The 27,044-nt window shown below is 39.8% G+C and overlaps 1 protein-coding gene across 10 annotated transcripts in view; it reads left to right on the top strand.

Annotated features, from left to right (window-relative positions):
- The window catches only part of rtn4a (reticulon 4a), a 32,426-nt gene extending 5,390 nt beyond the window's left edge, over positions 1-27,036 (top strand). The window contains exons 2-10 of one of the 10 annotated variants that reach the window (XM_025009967.2): positions 3,785-3,823; positions 6,998-7,051; positions 9,180-11,039; positions 22,057-22,264; positions 24,274-24,412; positions 25,952-26,021; positions 26,155-26,201; positions 26,357-26,415; positions 26,938-27,036. In XM_025009967.2, the coding sequence (XP_024865735.1) occupies positions 3,785-3,823; positions 6,998-7,051; positions 9,180-11,039; positions 22,057-22,264; positions 24,274-24,412; positions 25,952-26,021; positions 26,155-26,201; positions 26,357-26,415; positions 26,938-26,980 (2,519 nt within the window). In that variant the 3' untranslated portion in view covers positions 26,981-27,036. Of the gene's footprint in view, positions 1-3,784; positions 3,824-6,997; positions 7,052-9,179; positions 11,040-15,973; positions 16,121-20,057; positions 20,210-22,056; positions 22,265-24,273; positions 24,413-25,951; positions 26,022-26,154; positions 26,202-26,356; positions 26,416-26,937 lie in introns of those variants that run through there. The other 9 variants (XM_037973555.1, XM_017433669.2, XM_037973556.1 and 6 more) reach the window with 9 other exon arrangements.
- The last annotated feature ends 8 nt before the right edge of the window (positions 27,037-27,044 follow it).

Here is a 27,044-nt window from a genome sequence, read left to right as displayed (position 1 = left end):
CCTTAGACAAACCTTAGACAATGGACCAGCGGAGTGTGGAAGGCAATGACCGGGTTTTAAAGACTGAGGATAATTAGGTAAATGGAGACAGGTGACGTGATTACAAAGTGGGGACAGGTGTAGGTGTGGCCAGGAGATAAAGAGAGACTGAGGAGGAGCAAATGAAACATGAAACAAGAGACAAGACAGAAACCAAGCAAACCAACAAACCAAACAAAAACAAAAACCATAACACAGAAAAAACCCAAATCACCACAATACTTTTCCCTTGGAAAATTAAAAAATGATCTAATTACAGTTTAGATAATTGTGTTTCTGATCTAGTAATATTAGTTGAGCTGTAACTGAGCAGGGTGTCACGTCAGGAACTCTGGGGGGAGTGAAGAGTGTCCTCTCCCTCCTCTTCATCGGTCATGTCTGACTGGACACTTTAAATGTCTGGTGTTTGCGGGTAAGCGCCGCCTGTCGGTGTGTTTGTGGATCGGATGGAGACGTCCCGTTGAGCTGAAACAACCACACTTTGCCAACACGGCAGGAACCAAACCTTAATCTGATCTAAAGCTGCTCTGATGCTGATTTTAGGGTCCTAAAGCTGAGCTGACGGAGGTTTTTATTCAAGAAAAAAGGTCAGACATGTCAGACCAGATTGAGCTGCTTCTGTACAGATACTGTATTAGAGCTTTTTACCAAAACTGCTACAGAAATTACAGTTTTATTTAGTTTGATGTGAATTCATTTCAAGGATAAAAAAATATCTTGAGGTGTCCGTCGAGCTGCATGTTTAAAATTAAAGCAGTCTAATTCCTGCAGGGAGTCTCCTTTTAATGAAGGTTTAAACGTTCAGTTTCAACCTGATTTAGACCCAGAGCCCATTTAACTGTGAGGATGGTCTTAAATTTGATTACATTTTACTCTGAGCTCTTTTCATGTTTTTATTCTTGTTTCAGTAATTTGAAGCTCAATCTGATGAACTCTTTCCTAATAGTCGGCTTCATCAGTGATGTAGATTATATTAATTCATTGACACCAGTATGTTCAGTCGACATGTAATTTGTATGACTTTATCTTTTAATGTCTTAGACATTTGAAGTGAAATAGCAGCAGTTCTTCTTCACATGCTGTGTAGGTCCGATGAGCTGCTGAATGAGCTTTATGAAGGTCGTCAGTGAATAAATGCTTGCGGAAACCCCTGCTCTAGAGCCAAGCACCGGTGTTGTGTTGAGTTTTCTTTCCCCGTCGAAATCTGATTCCCCAGCAGCTCTTATTCTCTGCTAAAAGAAAAGATTGGGATCTCTTTTTGTCTTTTTTATCCATTTAAGCAGAAGAAACATCCTGGTTGGAACAGATCTTAATGAGGGAAACAAATTTTGACACAACACCTGTGTGGTTTAACGTTCAGTCTTTCTGTAGCCAGTTTTCCTTCTGCCTGATTTAAATACATTTAGTTGTGTAGATAATGTTAATATATAAATAACTAACATTTAGACATGTTAATTTATTTAAAGGAGATCCAACAGCAACTAAACACAATTAATAAGTAGTGTAGTTAATATGAAGTGTAATTAAGTTAAAAGAACATCTATAAACGTGACTGAATTTCCTGCAGTTCTTATCATTTATATCCTCTCAACAAGCTGAATGTTCAGCATTTTGTTTTTAAATACAATCAGAGCTTCATTTATTCATTTATCATTGTGAAACTGAAACTTTAAACCTTTAATTTGCAAGACCACTATATTTTATTTTTAACTTTTAATGTAATTAAGATAATGTAAAAGCTGAAGTTATGTGTTAAAAATAAAACGAGCCTAAAAAATAATAGTCCGTTTAGATTTTTTAAACAGATTAGATAAATGGAACTAAAACTAGCTGAAGGTGGCAGTCTGTCTTTTTCCTCCTTGGAGTTTAATGACTTGAACTGTAGGTTTAACCTCAAATCAACAAGTTTTAGATTTTTGTATTTAATTTAAAATAAACTGAATAAGTTTGTTTTAGAAATGCTCATACAGCTTGTTTCTGAATTTCTTTTATGAGAACCTAATAATAGAAAACAAAATAAAAAATTTTTAATACAACTTTAAAGCGAAGTCAACATTGGTAAATGGCCTGCACTTGTTTAGCCTTTTAACAAGTCCAAGGACCCCTAAGCGCTTCACACTACATGCAGTCATTCACCCCATTCATCCACACATTCACACACTGATGGTGGTAAGCTACACAGTAGCCAGCTGCCATCACACCGACGCCACCGAGGCCTCTGACCACCACCAGTAGGCAAGGCAGGTGAAGTGTCTTGTCCAAGGACACAATGACTGAGACTGACGGAGTGGGGGCTCAAACCGGCAACCCTCCGGTTACATAAACATTTTTTTATTAGATCAATAATTGAAATAACTGCAGACAAGAATGAATAATTATGAGCAGAAAAGCAGAGACTGATTTTAGGGGTAAAATCTGTTTGAATCTGCATCAGTACCAGTGGGTTCTGGTTCTGTTTGCTGAACGTCTCTCAGGTTGTTTTGTCAGTATTTGTAGCCGCTGCTGATGATATCAGTGTTGGTTCACCGGCACTTAAATGGATTATTTCAGCAGATATTCTATTAGATTAATAAACAGAGCTGCTCTGGTTGAAAAACTGTAGTAAAACCCGGAAAAGGAAGCGGGTTGTGGTCTTGGTCTGGGTCAGACAGGGCGCAGCGAAGGTGTTGACAGCAGTTAGACGCTCAGGTCTTCGGTTTAAAGTTGGGCAGCAGGTGAGCCACTGCTCTGAAGTCAGATTTCACAGATCTGAGGAGGGATTTTTATAGAACCAGAAGGAGAAACTCAACCGGACCCATCAGGGTCTGATTCCTGCTGAGAGGGACGAGTTTCCTGTCCCTAACGTTGGAAGAGCTGAAATCCATGGCACCCTGTAGGTCTAAGAGTCAGACGGTTCTGATGAGTGTAGCTGAACCGGACCTCTGGTTTTAAAGTTTGGTTATTTAATCTGGAGTCTGTCTGATACAGCCTCTCTTCCCATCCAAGGAGTTCCTCAGTTAGAACTGGACAACGTGGAGCTCCCAGTTTTAAACTGCATGAGATGCTCCGTTTATGCAGCTAAACTCACATCCAGATTAATCGCCCTCCCCTCCCTCCTGAGGGTCGTCAGGGTCTTTGTGTTAAACCCCAAACTTTATCTTGTTTCTTTATGCAGTGTAAAGATCATAGATAATAATAATGAGTTCTTGTATTCTTGTCAATAAATCTTTGACAGGTTTGATATTTTGAACATTTTGTTTAAATCATTGACATTTAGACAGCTTTGAATCTGAGCTTCATTTAATCTAGTTGTTTTATTTTAATACTTTTTCCTCAGTTCAGATTTTCTGGGTCACTTGGAGAGAAATTAGTGTTTTTCTTAACTGTGACACGTTGAAATCATCACAGTTTGTTCCCTTTTTTTTTTTTTTGCTTAAAAAATATAAGCAGTATGACAGACGTGAAATATGATTTTAGCTTCAATAAATGATTTTCAAATAGTTATCTGAAAGCTTTAGGTTAATTCTGCGAAACTTTATCATCACTGATCTTTTTATTTTACCTTGTGTTCAGTAAGAGCATATTTGTTTTATTCTGTAGATTACTGAGATTTTCTGTTATTTAATGATTAGATCCTTGTTCTTTACTTAAAAAACTTAAAAAAGCTGCGTTCAGATGAAATGTAAAACCTCAGACCAGGTAGTCTGAGTTTTACCTCCTGCTGTTGGAGTTTTATCTTTAATCTGTCTCGTTGGTTTGATCCCAGGTATCCTTCAGCGCTGGAAGATAAACCTCAGCAGCAGAGGTAACAACAACTCATCATCTGATCAAAAACTAAATTTGAGATTTGAAGATAATCAATCATCAGTTTCTGATTCATTCAGAGCTTGACTCTGACTATCAACAGTTTCCCCCCCCTCTTTTTTACAATATAAATGCTTGTGATTATCTTTAAATTTCTCTGGTACCTTTCTCAGGACTTTTCTGTTTTTTCTGCGTGTTCTTGGTGATGTTTGCAGATTACTGGATGTAGGGTTTGCCGTGGAAACTGTTAATTAGATCTTACTGAACTTCTGCTGATTTCTGGGTCATCAGCTCTCTGCTCCGCTCTTCAATAATAACATCTGCCTTACTGTTACAGTGAAAATGATATTTCATGTTTCTAAATCACGTTTTAAATCTATTAAAAACAAATGGAAGCCAGAGTTTGAAGGCTTTTTTTGTGATTTCAGACTCGTCCCATCTTCTGTTTCACAGCTGGAGGGGAAGAAAATGATAGAAATGATAAACATTTAATTTCAAACCAGCTGTCTCTGATCACAGAATGCACTGTAATGTGTGGTTCGCTCTGCAAGATTTTAATTCAGATCAGAAGTCTTGTTTAATTGTGGTTCTGTTGGTGGTCCAAAAGAAAAGAAACCAACGTGAGGCTGCATGGTGGAGGAGTTGATGAGTAGACCTGCTGCCTTACAGCTAGAAGGTCCTGGGTTCGACTCCCCACTGGGGCCTTCTGCGTGGACTTCACTTCAAATCTTAGAGAAATATTTGCTGTGAGTTTCCAAACATAGTGACAAGAAAGTACAGCTCTAAAATTACAGAAACTAAATTTAGAAGAGTTTCAGAGTCTGACATAAAATTGATCTTGCAAAATTTTGAATGTGTTCAAAATTCCTGAGACTCGAGAGTGAGGAAATAGAGAACCACTACATGAGTGTGAGCATAGTTGTTTGTCTCTGTGTGCTGCTCTCCAAGTGTTTCTGGCAAAAGTAAATACTTTTGTTTGTGGAGTTTCAGTATTTACACTGGGTGATTTGGAGGTTTCTCTGATATCGGCTGATGTTTGACTCAAACTTTGGTTCATATATTTCTGAGAACTTCATGCTTCTGTCATGGCTGTTAAACCTGTCAAAACAGTAAACATTGTTTTGAAAACTTGGGTTTTAGTGGATTAAAAATGAAAATTAGATTAGAAACTGTTCAGTTGTGGTTTTCCACATTTTAGTCATTGGTACCACACCCTTCTATGTTGGTTGTTTGTTAGTTAAAGAGTGTTTTGTGCTGATATGAACAATTTTCCTGTTTCAGTATAATTGGACTCACCTGTCTTTGGTTTGAACCTCCTAAGTGGAACCAGAATCAAATTTCTCCTCTGTATCAGCAGCTCTGATGGTGTCAGAATTTGCTGAAGTATGTTGGTTGTGTAACAGCTTGCAGATCTGACTGACGAGTGAAGGTTTTTTTCGTTCAGGCTGTAGTCCAGAAACTTGTTTCCACTGGGTGGGGAATGCTGAAGTATTTCATACCTTCATTTCAGCTCATTCAGTTTTCAGGCGTTTTGTCTTCGAGCCAAACAGAAGTTGTGATGGATTGTTTCAGGACTGTGCCGCAGTTTAACACAGAACAGATGACGAGTAGCCATGATGGAACGATAAGCCCCTGGACGGCATGTACCACAGGCAGACTGAGGAGGTGACTGATATCAACAAATCCTACCAGTGGCTAGAAAGGGCTGGACTGAAGGACAAGGGCTGAAAGAGGAAATAGAGAAGTTGTGGAGAGTCAAGGCCTCAGTGGTCATCGGAGCACTTGGTGCTGTGACTCCCAAACTACAAGTTTACTATTTATGTTAATATTTTAACAGTTAAATCTTTTGTTGTTAATAAAAGCAAAACACAAACTTGAATTCTTTGTCTTTGTGACCCTAATGATTAGAGCTGAACGATTTTGGAAAATAATCTAATTGCGAATATTTTACCTCAATATTGTGATTGCGATTTAATATGCAATTATTTTTTAACATCTTCTGATGCATTTTTCAACGAACACAAACAATGAATCAATCTGTTTCATAATACAGGTTTAGATTCATTTGATGCACAGATTACAATAATAAAGCAAACAAATCTGTGGCTTTAAAACTTTACCCACTTCTTGTTTCATGAAACATAATATGTAAACATGTGGACTGCACTTCTTAAACGCTGTGTGAACTTAACAGGACAGTCTATAAATATATAAATAACATATGCAGATATTGAAAAAAAATCACATCACCAGATCACATGACCCGTTAAATCGCAGCCTTTGTGGCTAGAAAATCTTGTTTTGTTATATTGCGATATCATCACAAATGCAATTAATCTCTCTGTCTGTCTGTCTGTCTGTGTCTGTATATAAATAAATGCTTGAGTAATGAGAGGGATGTTTTTTTATAGCTTTCTTCAAAGTCACAAGTTCACATATAATCAGTATCCAGTATCCTTTAAACACTGGGAAAGTCCAAATGATGATGACGTAGTTTTGGGAGATTTTGATAGGTTAGGTGACAACGTTTGAGGTCATTGGAGGCACAACTCAAACACACTGCCTCTTTGGGTGGCATTTAAGGAATATATATATATATATTTAAATGTCCAAAATGCCTTTTTTATAAATCCTCATCTTTTAACTGAATGCTTTATTTTTCTGCTGTTGTGAAATGTTATTTCTACTTCTATTTCCTTGGTGGTTTTATGGGGGTTGAAGATGAGATGTTATGCTAAATGCAGCTTTAATCCTCTGATATTGATAAACCACCAGTCAGTGACTGAATACTGTCATTTTGTTTCATCTGGCTTTAAATGGAAATTTTCCTTCCCTCTGCAGATGAGTAAATATTTCCTGCTGATCAGAGGTGAAATGTTTGGACTCCTGTCTTGTCATCAGTGATGTATTTTCTTATGTCATGTTCTTACTTTAACAAATCAGCACGCCTGACAGGACCTGCGATGCAATCTGACTGCATATCTCAACATGTGTTGCATGTCTGGCCGAGTGTTTTTCAACCTGCTGAAGCTGTATTTAAGATGTGGTTGTTAAAAATCATCTTTGAGCGTCAGACCTCATGTGCTGCAGTGAAAATAATTTCCGTCTCTTTTTGTCTCCTCTCTGACCTTTGAACTCACTTCCTGTTGCTTGGTTTTTCTGGTTTCTTCCACAGATGAACCTTCTTCTTTTAAAGCTCAACCTTGTCCTCTGATGCAGTTCCCTACAGGCAAGTTTTCTGTGCTCGCTGTGTTTCCTCATCTTCATCACTTCTTTAGTTCACTCTTCACTGTGGCTTCATCCTCAGTAACTTGCTGCATGTCAGAAGATATTTACTCTGGACTATTTGAAATTTGACACCTCGCATTGCTTGTTTTTGTGTTGCATTGTGACTTGTGTGTGTTGTAGTTTGACATTAACTCCACAAGTATTTTAAAACGAAGTAATGATTCTCCTCAGTGACAACAGGCTTTATAAAATTTGATATTTTAAGAAAAAATTATTTGAGGAAAATCATTATGTTCAGTCATCTAACAGTTTGTTTTTGACACACTGGGCATGGTTTATTGGCACCAAACCTGGGACTAAAAAAAACAAAACATAACCACCATGCTTCGAACCAAAGGGGAAACAGATCACCAGACAAAGGCTGGAAAAAGTTGACTGTTTTATTCTCTTCCTGTTTATTCCCTCAAAAAACAGAATTTGTCATTAGAGACTAGGGAGAAATCATTTTAAATCCGTACAAAAGCCCATTAAAAATGTATTTTAGGCTTGTTTTTGACACTTTATCATAATGTCAGCTACATTTTTCATAGTTCTGAGTATTCTACAAAAAACATTTCTAACTATTGTTGTCCTCTACAACATTTGAACTCTTTAGTTTTAACATACCAAACTTCCTGTGCACTACAACACTGAGTGTGGACACAACAAACCTTCAGGAAACTGGGTCTGAAACCCTAATAAACAGATTTGACAACATTGTTGAAGACAAAGTTACCAAACCAACAGTGAGGGATGATTGGCTCAAAATAATGTATTCATTGTTTTAAAGAAAACACATCTGGATATGTTTTTTTCTCTTTTGTTCTGTATGGCTTTCTGTTTTTTTACTTATAAATCACCTGAACAAAGCCTCCAAAAACTTCAGCTGGTTCTCCTGGGAAAGTCCAAAATATTTACAGCTGATAATTTAGGTCTGGTTTCACTGAAACAATTGATGATTTTAAAATACAGAGCCTGTGGCACATTCAAGACTGTTTATTCCACTGTGATGGACGGTAAAAGATTGTTGTGTATTTCATACTGCTACAAAATTGAATAGAATTGACAGAGAAGATACCCAAAGTGTGAAATTACGATGGGGACAGAAACCTGTTGCTACTTTTATATCCCCTAGATCAGTGGTGTCCAGTCCTGGCCCTAAATATGCAGGATTATGGCCCTTCAGGATCAGGATTGGGCACCACTGCTGCTGGGTAATTCAGTTTTATTGTCTTCTCTGAGCTCCACCGGATTAATGGCTGACCCCAGCTGAGCTGATCTGAGGTCCTAACCTCATTCAGTTTGTAGCAGCAACATACCCGTTTCCCATTTTTGTCTTGCTTCTGTTCATTTAAAGCTTCATTGTGGGTTGTTTTTAGCAGTAGAATTGCAGGATTGGCTTGTCCTTCTGATGATTTGTATAGCCTATTGGAGAGCACGAGAACAATTTTGCTAATTTTAGGGGAAATTTTCCAACTTTTAACAGGAATCCCAATGTTACAATAAACTAACAAAGAAAAATTGCTGGAGGGATGAACATCAATCATGTGATTCTCTGACATAACCTACACAGCTCTGAAACCAGCATCATTAGTTTTTGATTGATGGCTCACTGAGCCAATAGGAGCTTTCATGTCACCTCCACAGAACATCATTGCTTACAGATTAAAAAAAATATTTTCAGTGTTTTTAGACATCCCTAACACAGTCTGACTGTTTAGGAATAAAGGAATGTTAGCTTTTTCAACAATAAGAAACCAAAATTAAACATTTACATTATATAGGTCAAGAATAACTCAATAAAATCTGAATATACACAGAGAGGTTTTTTAGAACAGGTTTACAGAAACAGGAACGGGTCAAATAAGATCTGGAACTCTTGAATGTATTTCACTGACAGCTGACTGTAATTTTGGAAAATACAGGACTAATGGTCAACCTTTCAGCAGCACTTGTCTGGTCCTGATCACAGAATTTTTAAAAGTATTGATTATTACTTGTTTTACCCAGGTGTGGTGGGCACTGTAAGGAATGGAGTATGTTTTTGATATGTGCTGTATTGCATTCTCCCTCCTTCCTCTCTACTCAAGAACTTGGGCAGAAGGGTGATTCCCCTGCTCCTATATCTCCCATCTCTCCTCTCCACTCACCCGACTCTCTGGAAGAGCTCTCTCTGACCGAGAGTCCAAACCAGCCCCCTCCTCCAGGATCTGCTGCACTCTTGGGCTCCTTTTCCACTGAACCCCCTCACGCTTTTTCCAAGGAAATGCCTTGGGAGGGTGAAGATGGCCGTAGTAAAACAAAGGAAGACCACCTGGATTCGTTAGCTGGTCCTTACTTGAGTTTAGGGAAAGACTCAGGGCCTTACAATCCGTGTGAAGACAGTGGTGTTTCCTTTTCACCTGAAGAGAAGCTGATAAGCTCAGACAGGTCCTCCACTGGCCCCTCCCCTGTGAACCCCCACACAATGGTTCCAGAGTCTCACCTTGCCTCCTCTAACCCAACAGAGCATTGGGATTCACCATTCCTATCATCTCAAGATAACTCCAAGGCCTCCATGGATTCCTTCACCAAGGACACAACCACCATTAGGTCCTCCAGATATGACCCAGATGTTTGTGGAAACCAGTCTGATGAAGATGAAGACTTGATGTATGAGGTGAAGAAGACTAATAACCCATTTGAGGGCTATTCTCCACTGGCAGACAGTGGCTACTCCCATTTTGGAGAGCCTAAATCTGACACCAGGGCCTCCAAAATGTCAGAAAGTCCTACGCCAGATTTGGTCCAGTATGGACAGACTGGAGAATCCCAGGAGAATCTGTCATCCATTTTAGATGAGGGGAAAACATTTGAGACCAGCAAGATGCCCAGTGAGTCACTCGTGCAGGCACCAAATCAGTTCTCATCCGATCCTAAAGATGATAATGAGGAAGAAGAGGATGAAGACACTGCTCTTCCTCCATCACTTCCAGACATCCTGAAGTCTTCCCCACTCAACCCTGAAAAACTAGATTCTGGATCTTCTGAGGGAAGTCCAGAGGAGCAGAGTCCCATCCTTGAGCGCAGAATGATGGAGTCCCCCAACCCTCCAATCAACCTGTCTGCTAACAACCCCTTTGCTTTTGATACTAAAGTGTCCCTGCTGAAGGAGATGGCAGAAGAAATGGAGGCGAAAGCTTCAGTTGAAGTAACAGTTGAAGAGAAAAGCATTGGTGCATTTGATCTTGTAAAAGAGGCAGAAGAAACCATCCCGGCTAAGGTCAAAGAGGAAGAACCTGTCAAAATTGAGCAGAAAGACTGGTTCTCAAGCCACGATTCTCCCAAGATTATAGAAAGGTTTGAGCCACTTGACTTCCAGAGCAAAAAGACCACCGCAGAGGATTCTGATTCTGAGTCACCAACAGCAGACTCCCTGTCTCCAGTCCTGGAGGCCATGGCTAAGAATCCCGCCAGCTTCCAGGTAGAAACCGAGAAGAAGGACCTGAAGACGGACATAGAAGAACCAGAGATGGGAGAGGAAGTCTCTGAGCATGAAGTCTCTTCTGAGGAGTTTGAGTTCATTGAGAGACCACCCAGAGGTGTCATCGATGAGTTTCTGGAAGCCCTGGATACTTCCAAGTTTGCCTCCTCCAAGCCCCCAGAGGTCCCCATGGTTAACGATCTGAGCTTCGACCAAAATGAACCGGCTCCATCTGCTGCCACCTCTAGAAAAGTAATTTCACCCCCGGAACCTAAAGAAGATGCTCCAAGTCAGAGCCCTTACCACCTTCTCACCCAGGCCTCCCCCCAGAAGACCAAGGTTGAGCTAGAGAAGCCTGACACCCTGCAGCCCCTGACCCCAGCTCCTTCCACCCATCCTCCTGTTTGCAAGCCTGAGGAACCCGTCGCTAAGAAGAGTGTCCAGGGCAGCAAATTCTTTAAGATGCCAAACCTGAACATAAGAGCAGGTAAAATAAAAAAAAACTGTTCCGGCATGGAAATCATTCATCCCTCATTTCTTCTTTAGTTTTTTCCCATCCATCCATCCATCCATCCATCCATCCATCCATCCATCCATCCATCCATCCATCCATCCATCCATCCATCATTTCTTCAGTTTTTATCATTCATCCATTAATCCATCCATCCATCAATCCAACTAACCACCAAACCACTCACCCCTCATTTCTTCTTCAGTTTTTACCATCCATCCATCCATCCATCCATCCACCCATCTGTCTATCTATCCATCTATCCAACCATTCATCCCTCATTTCTTCTTCAGCTTTTAACATTGATCCATCCATTGTTTCTTCTTCAATTTTGAACAACTAACCATTCATTCATTCATTCATTCATCTATCCCTCATATCTTCTGCAGTTTTTAGCAATAATCTATTCATCCATCCATCATGTCTTCAGTTTTTATCAACATTTCATCCATCTATCATTTGTCTATCTGCCCGTTAGCACTGTAGAACACATCTTGTTCTCCATAAAGTCACTTTTCTGTTCTTGCATTATCCATTTTTGCATTTTGTTGAACATTAACTTTGCATTTTGTAATTAGTGTGGTTTTGTGTTCCATTGTGGTAGGACTCGTGGTTTTGGTGCATTTTGCTCATTGTTGTCGCATTACAATATAATTATTTCTCTTCATCTAATCATTTTTACATGTTAAATATGGTAAGTATAGTTTATACTTATCCAGTCTATGTCTTTATTATTCTGTTACATTAAATGACAAATGTCACAAAAACATTTTCTCCATGATGAGTAGAAATCTGAAACCCTAACTGTCAACCCCCTGTCCTATAAACACATACATGTATTTACGTTTGTGCCCACAGAGCCTTTTTGCTGTTGAATTGGATTACATTACATTCTGGTTTGAGCTTCTTTCTGCTCTGGAAATAACTTGAGATGCCAGTCTGCAACCCAACACCACCTGAGGGCCCCCAGCACCCACTAAAGTCGACATACACTCAGACGTACCAGCCACTCCCTGTTACTGCATCAAAAAGCTTCCACAATCTCACCCATACCTGTCACACATGATTGCATCAGATTTTATGTTCTTAAGGCTGAACTAAGTTTTGTTTACTGATAACCTTTGGGTCAGTAACATTCAGCTGAACTTCAACATCTAACACTAAAGATTTTTTAAGGTTGGGTTATTAAAAGCTTTAACTGGTTTCTACATGTTTCTTTGCCTGGAGACAAATTTCTGAATTATGCTTGTTAATTTAACTTAAAACTTGACACCCAAACATTAATTTCAAGTTATTAAAATATAATTAAAAGAAGGAGCCTGGAAACCTGAGAAGCTGGTGAATTAATTGATGCAAAACATTCAGGTTTTTTGACCCACAAAAACAATAACAATAAAAACTCTAAGATTAACTTAGTTTCCAGTCCCTATAATTCAATGATTAATATTAATCAAAGAAAAATTGACTTTTTCCATTGATCAAGCTCCCAACAATCCAGTTTATTACTCTTTTCCCACAGACTGCTGCAGGCATCATTTTAGTTAAGTCTCTTAAATTATATCAATTTAAAATGCATCTTAGCAACTTTCCTTAATTTAAAGTTTTATATCAAGAAGTGATGAGCATGTGAAAATGGCTCGCTTTTATTACACATCAGTAAAACTAATGATAGACAAACAGATTTATTTTTTTTAAAAAAGGAAAGGGATCGTGTGCAGTTTTAAATATTTTGATGTTTTTATGGCAACAGTAGGAGGCACAGTGAATTTAATCTGGCAGGAAAAGACTTAGTATTTCACAGAAAATGCAAAAACTGATCAACGTTCTTGATAAATGCCGTACCCCTCCGTCCCCAACTCCCTTGTGTCCCATGCAGAGCAGATTTCTGCAGACACATTATCAAACAGCTGAAAAGACAGTTGGCTCATTTTTCAGTGTGTTCTTGCGTTCATAGTTGTATTTTTTCCTCTGAGGTGAATATCAGAGGATGTAACTTCTATTGCTGAGAATCCCCACTACCACCACCTCCTGTGGGGTTTTTAGAAAGTGATGAGTAGTGTCCTTCGTCTCCCTGAAGACAACATCTTATTTTAAATGTGGGATTGAGTTTTATTCCAACAGATCAGCTAATAAATGTTGTCACTCGAGCAGCTGACGTTACTGTGCAACCATACTTGGGGGACTTTGGTCTTTGGGACAAGCGATCAGGTTTTGGATGTGTATGTATGTGGGTTATTCTGTGGTGGAGGGGTGTCCTCCTCCTCTTCCTTCTCCTCCTCCTGCATTGCGACACTGGCAGCCCCACAAAGGGTTCTCCGACCCAGAAACCACTCAGCAAATGTTCTGGTTATGTAACAGCCTCATTGATCTGCTCCCACTCAGACTCGCAGATGCTTTATAGCTGCTTTCTGGGTTTTATGTCTCATTAACTCCACCAAAGAGGTAATGTTTTCAGTAGTGTTCGTTGGTTTGTTTGTCTGTCTGTTAGCAAGCTTACTTAAAAACTAATAAAACAGATTTGGATGAATTTTCAAGAAATGCTGGGGTTGTCACAACAAACAGGTGATAAAATTTTGATGGGACTATTTTTTTATATCGCTATGGCCTTGGCACAGGTTTGTGCTCTCTGAGTGCATTTAGTAATTGATAACTTCACATTATTACACCTTTTATATCATAAGTGTTTTATTTAGTTATTTAGGCTCTGAAATATGAGTTTGTAGCAGAAAAGAGAGTAGCTGTCTGATTTTCCTTGAATTTTATAATTGTGTAATTCAAACTAAAACTAACTTTGCATGATAAAATGAATTTCTGCTTTTTTATTCAGAAAAGTTGAGAAACACAACTTTACATCCATCCATCCATTCTCACTACCCGCTTTTTCCTTTCTGGGTCACGGGGAGCTGGTGCCTATCTCCAGCGGTCACTGTGCGAGAGGCGGGGGACACCCTGGACAGGTCAGAAGTCCATCACAGGGACACATAGAGACAAACAACCACTCTCACCTAGTGACAAATTAGAGTTATCATATCCATGTTTTTAGTCTGTGGGAGGGAACTTGAGTACCTGGGGAAAAGAAACCCTGCATGCAGAGGGGGGACATGTAAACTCCACACAGGTGGAAGGTGATCCTGTGACCTTCTTACTGTGAGGCGACAGCTTCAACCACTGCACTATCACGCCACCTGCATAACTTCACAAAAGGAATGAATTTCTTTTATGAAGATATTTGTAATAATTAAGACAAACTAGTAGCAGCAGATCTTTGATCAGTTTAGTTATTCACTGTTTGCCGTGAAATGCAAATGTTTACCTGCTATTATTTTATTATTTATAGTGTAATCCTAGTTTTATGTATCAGGACAGAATATAAAAATCATCTGTTTGTTCTCAGTGTTTGTTTTTTTTATTGTTGAGGATCAGCAGAGTTTTTATTGTGTTTGGACATGTAAAACTTTAGAGTTATAAGAATTTACTTTCCTTATTTTATGATCAGATATGACCTTCTGAGTTTACTTTTCACATCCAGAGGAAAAAAAAATGAAACTCTCAGTTTAAAATAGTTTTAACCATCCCTGGAGATGGGCATTAGCTCCCTGTGACTCTAAGTGGAAAAGCTGGTAAGGTAAATGGCTCGATAGATGGATGACTGGATGGATGTTTCTTTAACCTGCTCCTGCAGCGCCCTCTGGTGTCCACATGCAGGTTTCTAGACAGAGCAACTGAATTGGTTTTTCAGCCGTAGTTTATTAGTGAGTAAAATTAGAGGGTTATAGGTACTACTGTTGTTTATTTGAAGTTTTTTGTCAACTTACAGGCTTTCACATTTTCTTTAAACTTACAATAAATTAAAAACACGTTTTATTCCGATTATGTCCCAGTTAAAGTTAAAGCTGTCCAGGAAACAAACTTTGGTCATTTCAAAAGCAGAAGAAGTGAACTGATGTGAACTTTGACACTGAATGTGTCACACCGCAGCTAGATTACAACAGCTGTAAACCAAAGCAGGTCAAAGACATTCAGTCTCACATGGAGGTGAAAGGTCACTGAGATCTGAGTTTAACAGAAAAACCACCAATGTCTCAATACAAGGTGACTCAGGCCAAGATACTTCTGCTGTTTCATTTCTTTATGGAACAACTCGACTGAAAGTATGTTTTATTCAGTTCAATGAGTCTAGTTGGGTACATCCAGCCTGATTTATGTTATTTGAAGTATTTTAAAGTATTCATGTGATTAAAAACGTGAAAATTGTTATGACACCAGAGAGGTGCAGGAGTCAGGGTTTACCTCTGAGGTGGTCTCTGTTACAGACGTCCCAACAAGCTGGACCGTTTTCTGTGATTTAAAGTGGATTTGTTGGTTCTGTTCAGAAACAAACCCACCCGGGAAACGTTAGCTTTATTTTTTCCACGTAACTGTTCTTTTTGTTTTTTATTGCGCTTGTCTGCTCTTTTTTTACTTTGAGGTTGAAAATTTCTACAATGCGTCTCTCTTTGACCATTTCCAACCAAGTACCTTACGTTTACCAACTGAAGTCTCTAAGATTCATTCATCCATCCATTTTCTTCATTCACTTCTCCTTTCTGGTCATTTTCTTACCTGATGCAAAGATCTGCTGCTATGATCAGTCTCATTTTAGTTAGTAGTAACAAAAAAAAACCTCATGGCTTCTTTTATTTCTGACACATTCAGTTTTAGTGAAAAGGTTTCTGATTCATCTGCTTCATCAGCAGAGTGTGTGCGTGTATGTGTGTGTGGAGGGGGGGCAGTAAAAGCTCAGAGGTGAGGAGGAGGAGGAGCTGGTTATAGTCGCTGCGTCACAGAGTTAGCAGCAGACAGCTGACAGCAGGAGGAGCTTCATTCGCTGGCTGCAGTCGATCCTCCTCCCCCTGCAGCCTCCCTCACTCCCTCCCCCTGTTCCCTGACTCCCCTGCCTCCCCCCTGACACTGACTGCCTCAGCCGCCTGTAGGAATGTGTGTTTGCTGATCGGACAGCATGGAGAACAACTCTATGGAGAAGGAGGAGGCCGGCACCAGGCACTGGAGAGAGCAGGGTACAATTCTGTCTGGGTTCAGGTCTCAGACCTCCACCTGTCTTTCTGTCTGGTTCTGTTCTGGGCTCGGAGATCTGGGCACGATTTGCTCGGTTCATTCAGGATTAACTGGTATCAATCAGGAATCTTGACAGATGTTGCAAGAAATGTGAAAATGTTGCTGGTTCTGAGGTTTCAGGTTTTTGCGGTTTTGCAGTCACCTGGAGGAGTTTTTGGGTCTTGGTGGGGTTCTGGACTGTGACCAGGTGACGTGTTTGTGCTTCTGCTCTGAGCAGACGGGACCTTTGGACAGCCAGCCTGTCTGTTTCTGTGACCAAAGGTAATCAGCAGGGAGGAAGAGGAAGAAAAGGAGGAGGGGAGTGTTAATGATTGGTCTGAGTATCAAGGAGAGTCTGATTAGCTGCAGGAGGGTTGGTTTCTGTTTATAGAGAGAACCTCAGGGTTCTGATCAGATGGAGATTATTCTGAAGACAGCAGGTTTTGTTAGAAACTGTCAGGAGGCATTTCTCACACTTCTCTGCTCATCAGGACTTCTAGTTTTGGATTCAGCTACTCAGCAGCTTGTTTTCAGTTCTCTATAACTAAAATCAAACCCAACAGTTCAGATCATTTTATTGGACTAAGCGAGAGTGTCGTCTTTGTTCTCTGACACAATAATGTCAGAAAGGTCACAGATGATCAGAACTCCTCGTGACTGCCATGTTCTGTCAGCCGATTGATGAACCAGCTGATTAATGAGCCATCCGATTGATTGATGAACCTGCTGATGTCATCACTAAGACCCATTTAACCAAAGTGTCTTCAGTTTGAGTTGATTTATTGAAGAGATAAAACTTATTGTAAATGACTCATTGATTAGAAATGATTATCAGTTTGAGCTTTATCCAATCAGGCACCGTTTGCTGCCTGATTGTCAGGATTGGCACCGTCAGGAAGGTTTGTGTGATGCTGCTGCGAGCTGCATTGTGACTAAGCAGTATTTTGTGTGTGTATGTGTGTGTGTGTGGTTGCAGTAGTGCTGAAATTTCTCAGCCCTAAGCTTGAAGCTGAGATTGAAAGCCTCTGAAACCTGCAGACAGATGTTCTGACGGGTCGTTACAGTTGAAAGAGACTGTCGTGATGAAGAACTGATCCTGGTTACAGAACCAGCTCACATGAAATGATTTTTATCGGTTCCACCTTCATTCTCTACGCTTTAACAAAAAGAAGGGTGTGTCTGAGCCTCTATATCTCTCCTGACAATCTGCTGATCAGTACCATCCCAACAGAGCCTGTCCTTTTTATGATCAAGGCCTCAACGGTTCAGTTCAGTAAAACTTTACACCAAAACTCATTTCTCCAGTTTATTCGCACAGATTGTTGTTGAATCCTCCAGTCAGCAGCTGTCTGATCTTCTCATGTATTGGTCCGTTTCCATGGGAACATTCTTAATATTTCAAACTATAACCAGGAGCCGTAGTTTTTGAATGACAGATCCCTGAGCCAATAGGAGCTCCATGCTGTCCACAGAGAGTCGTATTGTTCCTTTTAGCGTCAGCTGCAGAGAACCTTCAGTTCTTGTGTTTCTTGTTCTCAGTTGTCCCTTTTTTTTAACCAAGATTTCTTTGCCAGAGAAGAATGGAGCAAATTAAACTTTAAATATTGTGTAGCTTTCCATGTTTTGAAATATTTAGATTAGATTAGTTTTTATAATAAAATATTAAACTTTCACCTGATCATTTCTTTTAGAACATTTTCCAGTACTTTAATATTTCTGAAGGTTTCATAAGACCTCTTGGTTAAATCCTTGTCAGCTGTGTTATCCCCTGCAGCTCTCCCATCATGCACCTGGGCACCCTGCCTTTTCCTTTTATGGTTTCTGAACTTGAAGGACTATAAAATATTTTAATTACTTCAAGTTGAATTTGAATATCCAACTTTTATCTTGACCTTTCTCTACACCACAGCTGTTCCCTCATCCTCTTCTTAACTACCAGGCCTTGACCAAGATAACTCAGTCTTTGCTGTTTCTTGTCACTTAAATGGATTATATTAAATTAATTAATGACGAGATGATTCATATTTTCATTTGGTATGTTTTAAGACTTCCAGTTGAAAGTTGATTAAATACAAATAAAGTGTCTCTTTAGTGGACAGAACTGTGTCAAAGGCTTGATATAAGTTTGATTTGGAGTTTTAAGAACTCAATTATTTTTTTATGTAATAATCAGACAGTTGCTGCACAAAATTAAAAGGAAGGTAACAGAAACTTTGCCAGGGATTTTAAAAAATGTTAATATAAAAAAAAAACCTAATTCCTCATCTCCATTATTTACAGCCTGAAACACTTTTTTTTTTTTACATTTGTCTTTATTATAGTTTATTTTTTCTAAACTTGCCAGACATAATTTAGATTTGACATGTAATGTTTGTCTTTCCAAACTGTTTTGGACTGTAGGAAACAATCATGTTTTTTTTTTTTCACTTTAAACACAGTTTAGACGTTTTTGATAAAATGTTAAAATATGTTTGTTTCCATAAGATGTTTTCTTTTTCTGTCTGCTTTACCTCAGAGTATCCTGTGTATAAATCTGGATTATTACCATTAAATTAACTTATATGGCAGGGTTTCCCCCAGTGTATTCTAAGCCTTGTGGGCCGCCAGGCTTTGGTGACCCTGCCGCCAGGCAAAGCTCCTTTTGATTATTATAAATACGTCATTCATTATACACGTTTTTTCCACCCGCACCCCCGAAACCGCTATCTTTATCTACCTCACCGTATTTTCACTGGTTACGTAGCGTACTGCCCCCCCCCCCAATCTTTAAATTGCACAGATGTAAGCGCCAAGTATAAACGACTCCAGCGTGCACTCAGGTCCATGTTTTGTTCGCGGAGCCCTGCGTGACTCTAATGAGCCCTGAAGCCAAGCCACCTTCAGCTGCCGCTGGAGTTAGCACGTTGCTGAAGCCACAGCAATAAACATGGAACGAGCAGGTTTAACTAAAAATGGTTAGTTGAGCTGAAATTCAGCGGGTGGCTTTACAAGACCGAATATGGTAAGCATGTTTTGTACTTAGTAAAAATATTATCCATGTTTAACAGTAAAATCATGCTATTAAATTCAGCATTAGATATATTGTTGTTGTTGTTACATGTAGTGATCCAACATGCAGCCTGTGCCGCAAAAAGCACAGTACAGTCAACATCTCTCTGTTTTTCAGAGTTCTCTGTTGTTACTCATTGGCCTTGACGTGAGACGTGTGTTGGTGCCTTGCTTGCACTTTTTCATTTATGTTAATTTAATTTATTTGTAAATTTGACTTAAATTAGGATTCAAATAAGGCGTAAACAATTTGTATTTATTTTAATTGTATTTTTGTTTTAAAAAGTATTTCAAAAGTGCCCTTTTGTAAAACTGTAGTTGTGTAAATATTTGGCACAAATATCTTACAATGTCACATAATAAATAGCCATATTTTCAAGTTTCCTGTCAACAAATCTTTTTTTTTTACTAAATCACAGTCGGCCAGCAATCGGCCGGCAAACGGCCACCTACCACCGGGCTTAGCCTCTTTTCTGGGGGAAACCCTGCATGGAGCACGTACTCACATTGGCCTTTTTATTCTGTAATAATTAAAATTAGGCATTAATTGATTATTGGTGAGCATCAGTACAGACCAATTCTGAATCTTGCTTGGGTATTTCCCTTTTTAGATATTCTTTTTTGGTTTAAGTTTTTGATCTTAATAATTCACATTAATCTGTGGCAGATTTTGTGATATTAATATGTATTAAGACTTCTAATGGCTTTTAGTGGCTTTCTAGTTTAATTAAAACTTTTTGTTAGGGTATGTTTTGTTCTTCATGTGCAGATCAGAGTATTTTCCTCCATGATTTTAAGTGCTTTATGTTTTTGAAGTGAAACGGATTTGGACCTGAATTCATGTAATAATTTAGTTTCCGTTCAGTGAGGTTGAGCTGCGCATGCGCGGCCCACCGGGGCGGAGCACCGCATGAGCAGCCTTTAGAGCTTGTCCGGTCAGAGGGGCGGAGCCTCCGTGCTTCTGCTGGAGGCTCGCCGGAGGTTCAACATGGACGCCAAGCGGGGTTAGTCTGCTCTAATCTTTTTTCCTGTCCTCCGTTGTTTACACGCTGCTGTTACAGAGTTCATGTGGTTAGTCTTGTAGCAATGTGTCCTGGAGGACCGGGGCTTGGCTTAGCTCTGGTCGGGGAAATTTGCAGGCGGACCGTGCCGTCTGCGGAGGTCACGCCGGACGGTTTGACGTTCAGCCCGTCTCGTGAGAGGAGAGCTCCCGGTGTGTGTTGGTGGGGATCTGGGGCTGATACAACGCTTCAAACAGGGAAGGGATGTCAAGCCGTAACGGGAGGTGAAACCAGATCTGCGGCAGCGTCCTGGTCTCTGTGGTGCGGGCTCTATATTTAGCATCTATCGGTGCTGCTAACACGCCTGCTACCATATGTAGGCAGGCGGCCACATTTGGACTCGGGACCCCCCCAGTCCTGCCCCCTCAGCTCCCAGTTTCTGTTGTTTTAGCTGTAGGCTTCGCAGCTAACATGGAGTTAGCTCGGCCCCACTAATGCTCAGAAACACGAACTTAACCGAGTGTCCCCGAACCTTTCCGGAGGCTAAACGTTTCCAACCGAGATAGCTGAGGAGTTTACCTAAAACCTGAAAGTTTAATTAAACCCAGCAAATCTGGACTCAGCCCAAAGCTCGGTTTATGTCTCTGAGGAACAGCAGCTGCTCTCAGATCAGTTTTCATTCAGCAGCTCAGTATGGAGACTTATATGGGTTTTTATTAGTTTACTGACCTCTGCAGAGAGCCCTTAAAAACTGTCTGATAACAGGAGAATAAGGCAGCAGTGTTGGATTTACAAACTGCTTTCCATAAACTCAGGACGTCTCTCCATCCAGGGCAAGTCCCAGGCTGCGTGGGTCCTTGAGCAGATTTCACCTGGGGGGCCCCTGTCTTAGGTTATCACAGACTCTGAGGGGTCTAGACCACCTCCGAAGGTTGTTTGAATGAAAATATTTTCAATGCGCACTGAGACAATTTACACCTGTATGCGGTGGTATCCATTCCAGCTGAAGACAAGTTGGGCACACACGTGACTATTTTGTCCTTTTTTGATGGTGGAAAGTTTTCTGTGCAGCTGGAAGAATTTGTGGTTACATTGCATTTTATTAAACATTTAAACCTCAGAAACAGAATTTTGGTGCACATCTATGCTGAATGAAAACCCGAGGCATTTTAGTTCCCAGTAAACAGTTTCAGTGTTTCAATTAAAAAAGAATGTTGTTAGATATTTAAGTTTTAATAAAGCTGTTCTTTGTATCAGCAGGGGGGAACTAAACAAGCTCTGGGAGCCAACATCAACTTTTAGATTTCTGTCCAAGATCAGAACTGGGTCAGGATCAGGATGTTCTGCTTTCAGAGGCGCTTTTAACGATCCTCATGCAGGTCGGAGTGATGAGGAACCCTCGTAGCTTCAGGGCGAGGACTCAGATCTAAGTCAGATCCTGCTGCAAGTTTGAATCATGTGTCCCCAAACTTTAAGGATACTCCACTGTCACAGCATCACGTCACGTTTAAAACGCAGAGTCTCCCTGAAAACACTTAGAACTAAGGGTTCTGGATCACCACTTCCTGATGATGACTCATCCCAAGTTCAATAAAAGACAACAGAAAGGCCGACAGTTTGGGCTCAGATTTTATCTCTGGGGGGTTAGTGTGAGCGTGTTGGGTTCAGGAGGGTTTTCTCTTCTTTGGTTTTAAGGATTTGGATCCATAACATATTCTGAAACTTAAAAAAACCCATGTGGTTCACTTTTTCTTCAGTAGAAGAACCAGCATGTAGATCAGGAGCTCAGTGATGTTTCTGTGGGTGATTTTATGGCTTTCCTGACAGCTGTGTCTTTGTTCCTCCTCCAGTGGTGGATCTCCTGTACTGGCGCGATGTGAAGACGACAGGCGTGGTGTTCGGCGCCACCTTGCTGCTGCTGCTTTCCCTGACGGTGTGCAGCATTGTGAGCGTTTGTTCCTACATCGGACTGGCTCTGCTCTCAGTCACCATCTGCTTCAGGATATACAAAGGCATTCTGCAGGCCATCCAGAAGTCCGATGAAGGTCACCCGTTCAAGTGAGTACCACATGGAAAGCAGCAGAGGTGTTACAGATGATGACGGGCTTTTTATTTTATTTTTTTTTTACTGGGATGGACTCTAAAACACCTCTGAGTAGATATCTTGTAACTAGGGGTGTACCAGTACAGGTGTTCGTACAGAACCATCACAGTGCAGAGGTCTGAGACGAGTACATTCATTCAGTTCATTACTTCACAGCCCTCTTCACATATATCCTCTTTGTTCACCACAGGCGTAAAGCAGAGCAGGCAGGGTGCACGTTTAAGCTACGCCCAAGTTCATCTGTAGTTGCAGGGAGACAGAAATACCCAGGAAATACAGATGTGGACAAATCTGTTTGTACCTTTTTGTTAAAGAAAGAAAAACCCCCAAAGATCGCTTAAATAACCCAAAAGTAATTTAAAAAAATTACTAAAAATCGGGTAATGATAATCAGTCACTGCTTTTGAATTTTGGTTCAACAGAATTATTTTAAGAAACAAACTAATGAGAGAAGGGATGGTGCTCCTAGAAAAGACTGAACCTAATTGGATCACAGGGACTGTGAAACTAAGGTGTGTCCTATCATTAGCATCACAGGTGTCTTCAGTCTTGTTCTTTCTTTAACAAAATGGCCGAACACATTTGTCTGCGTGTGTAACTAGTTTTTTCCACTGCAGCGTTTGTGTGTCTGACACTTGGTCAGAGAAAAGATCTGGCATCGCGTTTACTGACGAAGAGGAGAACAAGAAGTACTGTTTCTGTCAGAGCTCAGCTGTTCACAAATGACAACATTTAAAACCAATCAGTAAGTTTATAGCACAACAATCAGTGTTTAAATGATGTGTAAGATTTGGAGAGCAACATTTGTTAGTTTTGTTGGTACATAAATGAGAGCTCAAACCATAAAATCAGAGAAGAAGAGACCTGTGGAGTCAGGTATTATATAAAACACCTTTTTATATCTCAGGTAAAATCTGAACTTTAGAGGGAAAATTAGCCACTGTGAACAAAACTAGACTGAAGAGTCACCATCCTCATCAGTGAGTCAAACAGGACCCAAATACAAGTTTTAGACTAAATTTCCTGTAATTCTAAAATCTAGAGTTACGTTTTTATGTGAATCAGTTTTTCTTTACGCTCATGTAAAACAAATAGGTGAGGTTTATTATACTGAAGCACTGAATATATTTTATATGTAATTGACTTAGACACAGATTATTAAGCACCATAAAACATTAAATATTCTGTAGAACTGAAACAGTTTTTGCTGTGTTTAAATTTGTTAATATTAAATAAATATTGGATCTTCCAATGTTTAATTGTTTACATTTTTTGATCCAGGTACTTTTTAGGTGGAAAAATGTAGTTGGATCATAAAATATGGATTAAGAAACATTTAAACTAAATTTGGGGGGAAAACGATTGTTGGTTTTATTTATTTATTTTATCCAGTAATCTACATTTGAATAACTTGTCTTTTTTTATGTTAACGTTCAGCCGGAAAGTATCTTAAGATAGTTCCATAATAAGACAATTTACTGTTCTTTAAGCGCAAAAAATGCAATGTTTCCAATCTCTGAGTGATTATAATTTTAATGAAAAGAAGTGATTCTGTTTCCATAGTCAAGCGGCAGGACCTGTATTAGTTTGCTCGATTTCTTGCAGCGATGAGCTTCAATGTCAAAAGAGGACACTTGTCATCCACGCTGAGCTTTGTTTTCCAGTTGGTTGGTTCTTTATCCTGTTCACGTGTTTCAGAACAGAACCTTCTGATTCTGGTCTCACAGCTCACGATGGGCTAATTATTAAGTCAAAGTGAGTTTTACTCAGACAGTAAATGATCTTAAAAACCAGTTTATTGTATATTTGGGCCTGAAGCAGCTTCAGTGAAAATTTAAATAACATTTTAAACACGACTGATCTCCGTCTGTTGGCAGGAAGTTTGTTTAGTTTTGTTATAGTCCAAGCTGAATCCTGAATTGGGTCCCCAACAATGGCTGTTCTCCTCTGCTCCTCCCACCAGGCAGTACCTGGACCAGGAGGTGGCGCTGCCCGAGGACATGGTCCACAAGTACAGCGACATGGTTCTGGAGAAGTTCAACAAGATCATCGGTGAACTGAGGCGCCTGTTCCTGGTCGAGGACCTGGTCGACTCCATCAAGGTCAGAACTGGGTGGTTCTGCGGGTCAGGTACTGGTTCTGTTCAGGCTGAACACATTTATAGGTCAGCTTTCAGACAGCTAACATCAGCATAATGTGATCCAAATCCACAGAACGGTCCCTGTGATGTAAGTCTGATCAGTTTCAGATGGTTTCTGTGGGTCATTGGACTTGTCCTGATACATCATGGGAGGTTCTTATGGTTCTTGTCTTGATGCATCATGGGATGTTCTTATGGTTCCTGTCCTGATGCATCATGGGATGTTCTTATGGTTCCTGTCCTGATGCATCATGGGATGTTCTTATGGTTCTGGCTCAGATAAACAGCAGCGGGTCTCGGAGGAAACTGTTCTTTTTAATGTTCAACTTGCAGGTGAAATGGTTCACCAAATCAGCGGTTTGTTTTGTTTTTGTTTTTCTATTTTGTAAACCTTACAGAAAGCCCATCTATCAGAAATAAATAATCCACTATTTAGCCCATTTTTAAATCTGTTAATCTCAGGACATGTCGTGTGTTTTTGTAAAAACTGAAGCAGTTTAGCGTTTGATCGTTCTGACGGTCTGCAGATTTTTCTACAGCAAACAGGAAGATATTAATTATTTCTTAACGCCTTTCGTTTATTTTAAGAAAAGAGAATTTTAAATCATTTGCCTTTTGGATTTTTTTATTTGTTTTTGTTGCTCAAAACATGAATAGTTTTAACTGTTCTTGATACTAAAATACAGAGCTCCTTCCATCTTTAGGTTCTTTTGTGGCGCAGCACACAAAGTCTGAATTGACTGAAATCTAGAGGCTATATTTATCAAAATGTTAACCCTGCTGTGCTTCTTACAAAAACTGTAAGACAATAGGAGGAAAATGGCTCCTAAAACTCTGAGCCTCAGTGTGGTGCAAACTATAGAGGACATTTTAGACATGTACATGTTCAAACAGCGCTCATACATGTTCAGGAGCGTTTATGGTGTTAGAATTATCGAGGAGGAAATATGAGCAGCTGCACTCGCCTCCTGCAAGCCAAACACATAGTGGAGAACAAAAAGCTGCTGTGAAGAAATATCTGAAAATCCTGGAAGAAGTGTATCCAAAGAAAATTAGATGGTGTTCTTGAACCCTCTGGAGTACATCTAAAGGCTTGGTCTCTGTAAACACAACACTATGAGTATTCTCAGCACTCAACATTATCGTAACGGTAACTCGTATGTAGTTGTCAATGTTAAAACACAGAAATCAAATGGTTTTTTTTTTTCTCATTTGGATTTATTTTACAGTGACCAGCTCTGATGTCTTTGTGCTGAAAACAAAGTTTTCTTTGTGGTTTTCCACCAGTCAGTACATCAGATCTGAAAGTGATTACAATCTATACATTTGAAAATAAGTGTTAAAGCAGTGAAAACAAGCACAGTTCAATCAGTCTGTTTTAACTTTAATAAGAACATTTTCACTTGTCTTTTTCTTAAATTTGAGCTCTTACTTTTTCTTTCTTTTGAGTTGGATCGTCTCAGATTATAATCCTGTCCCCCCACCCTTCATATGTCTGCAGTTTGCCGTGCTGATGTGGATCCTGACCTACGTTGGCGCCTTCTTCAACGGCCTCACTATCCTTATCCTGGGTGAGGAGCTTTTCCTCAATGCACTACAGCTCCAGCTGATAATCAGTGTTGAACAGATTAAATTGTCCTTTGCCTCCACCTGGTGGCGACGTCCTGAAACAGCAGCTGAATTTCCGTTTCTTTTTCTCTTCAGGTCTGGTTGGAGCATTCAGCTGCCCGATCATCTATGAGAAACACCAGGTACAAGCCAGGCTTTACCCACAATGCACCTGTCTGTGAAGAAGCTGTGATCAGTGCTGACGTTTGTCGGGTTTCCAACATGAATCCAGTTGATGATCTGCAGATTGGGTTTGCTTCAGTTTGCTTTGATTAACGTGACCCATGTTGTGTTTCAGGCTCAGATCGATCATTACCTGGCTCTGGTCAACAATCAGATCAAAGACGTTGTGGGAAAGTAAGTCATCAGACTCCTCATGAGATTATTTATGGACGCTAAACTAAATCCTTGTAAAACCAAAGAAATCCTGGAAGTAAATCTGTATGAATGAGCAAAAGCCATGAAGTTGTTTCAGATTCGAAGTCTGCATGTGGCACTAGAAAACAGACTTTTATTGCAAAGTGTTTGAGTTTAACAAGCTTCAGCACATTTTTAGAAAATAGTTTATTAGTTTAGGTTAATCAGTTCAGTACTTTTAGACCATAACAGATAATTACAACCTTAAGGTTCAGAGAACAGGTTTCATTCTGTTGTTTAAAAAACATGAACTCATTAGCAGGGAAAAAAATAATTTTTTAAGTCTTTTTGTTTAGTCTCATAAAATACATAAAGCCAGACCACTGCAGAAATATCTGCCATGATTTTATAGAAAACATTTGTGTTTTAACATTTATAGGTAAGCTCTAAATTTGACAGAAATCGGGAAACTGAATCTGGAATTTATTACTTTGTTTGTAATCACTTCCTGTTTTCTTTCAGGGTTCAGGCCAAGGTTCCTGGGTTGAAGCGTAAAACGGAGTGAAGGAACGGAAAGTCGGAGTTTGGATTCAGGAAGCCCTGATCAGGATGGAGGGAAGGGGGGGGGG

This window comes from Kryptolebias marmoratus, linkage group LG22, assembly GCF_001649575.2.
Source record: "Kryptolebias marmoratus isolate JLee-2015 linkage group LG22, ASM164957v2, whole genome shotgun sequence".
Lineage (NCBI taxonomy): Eukaryota > Metazoa > Chordata > Actinopteri > Cyprinodontiformes > Rivulidae > Kryptolebias > Kryptolebias marmoratus.
Note: the sequence above shows the minus strand (reverse complement) of the source record. Positions and strands in the feature narration are given on the sequence as shown.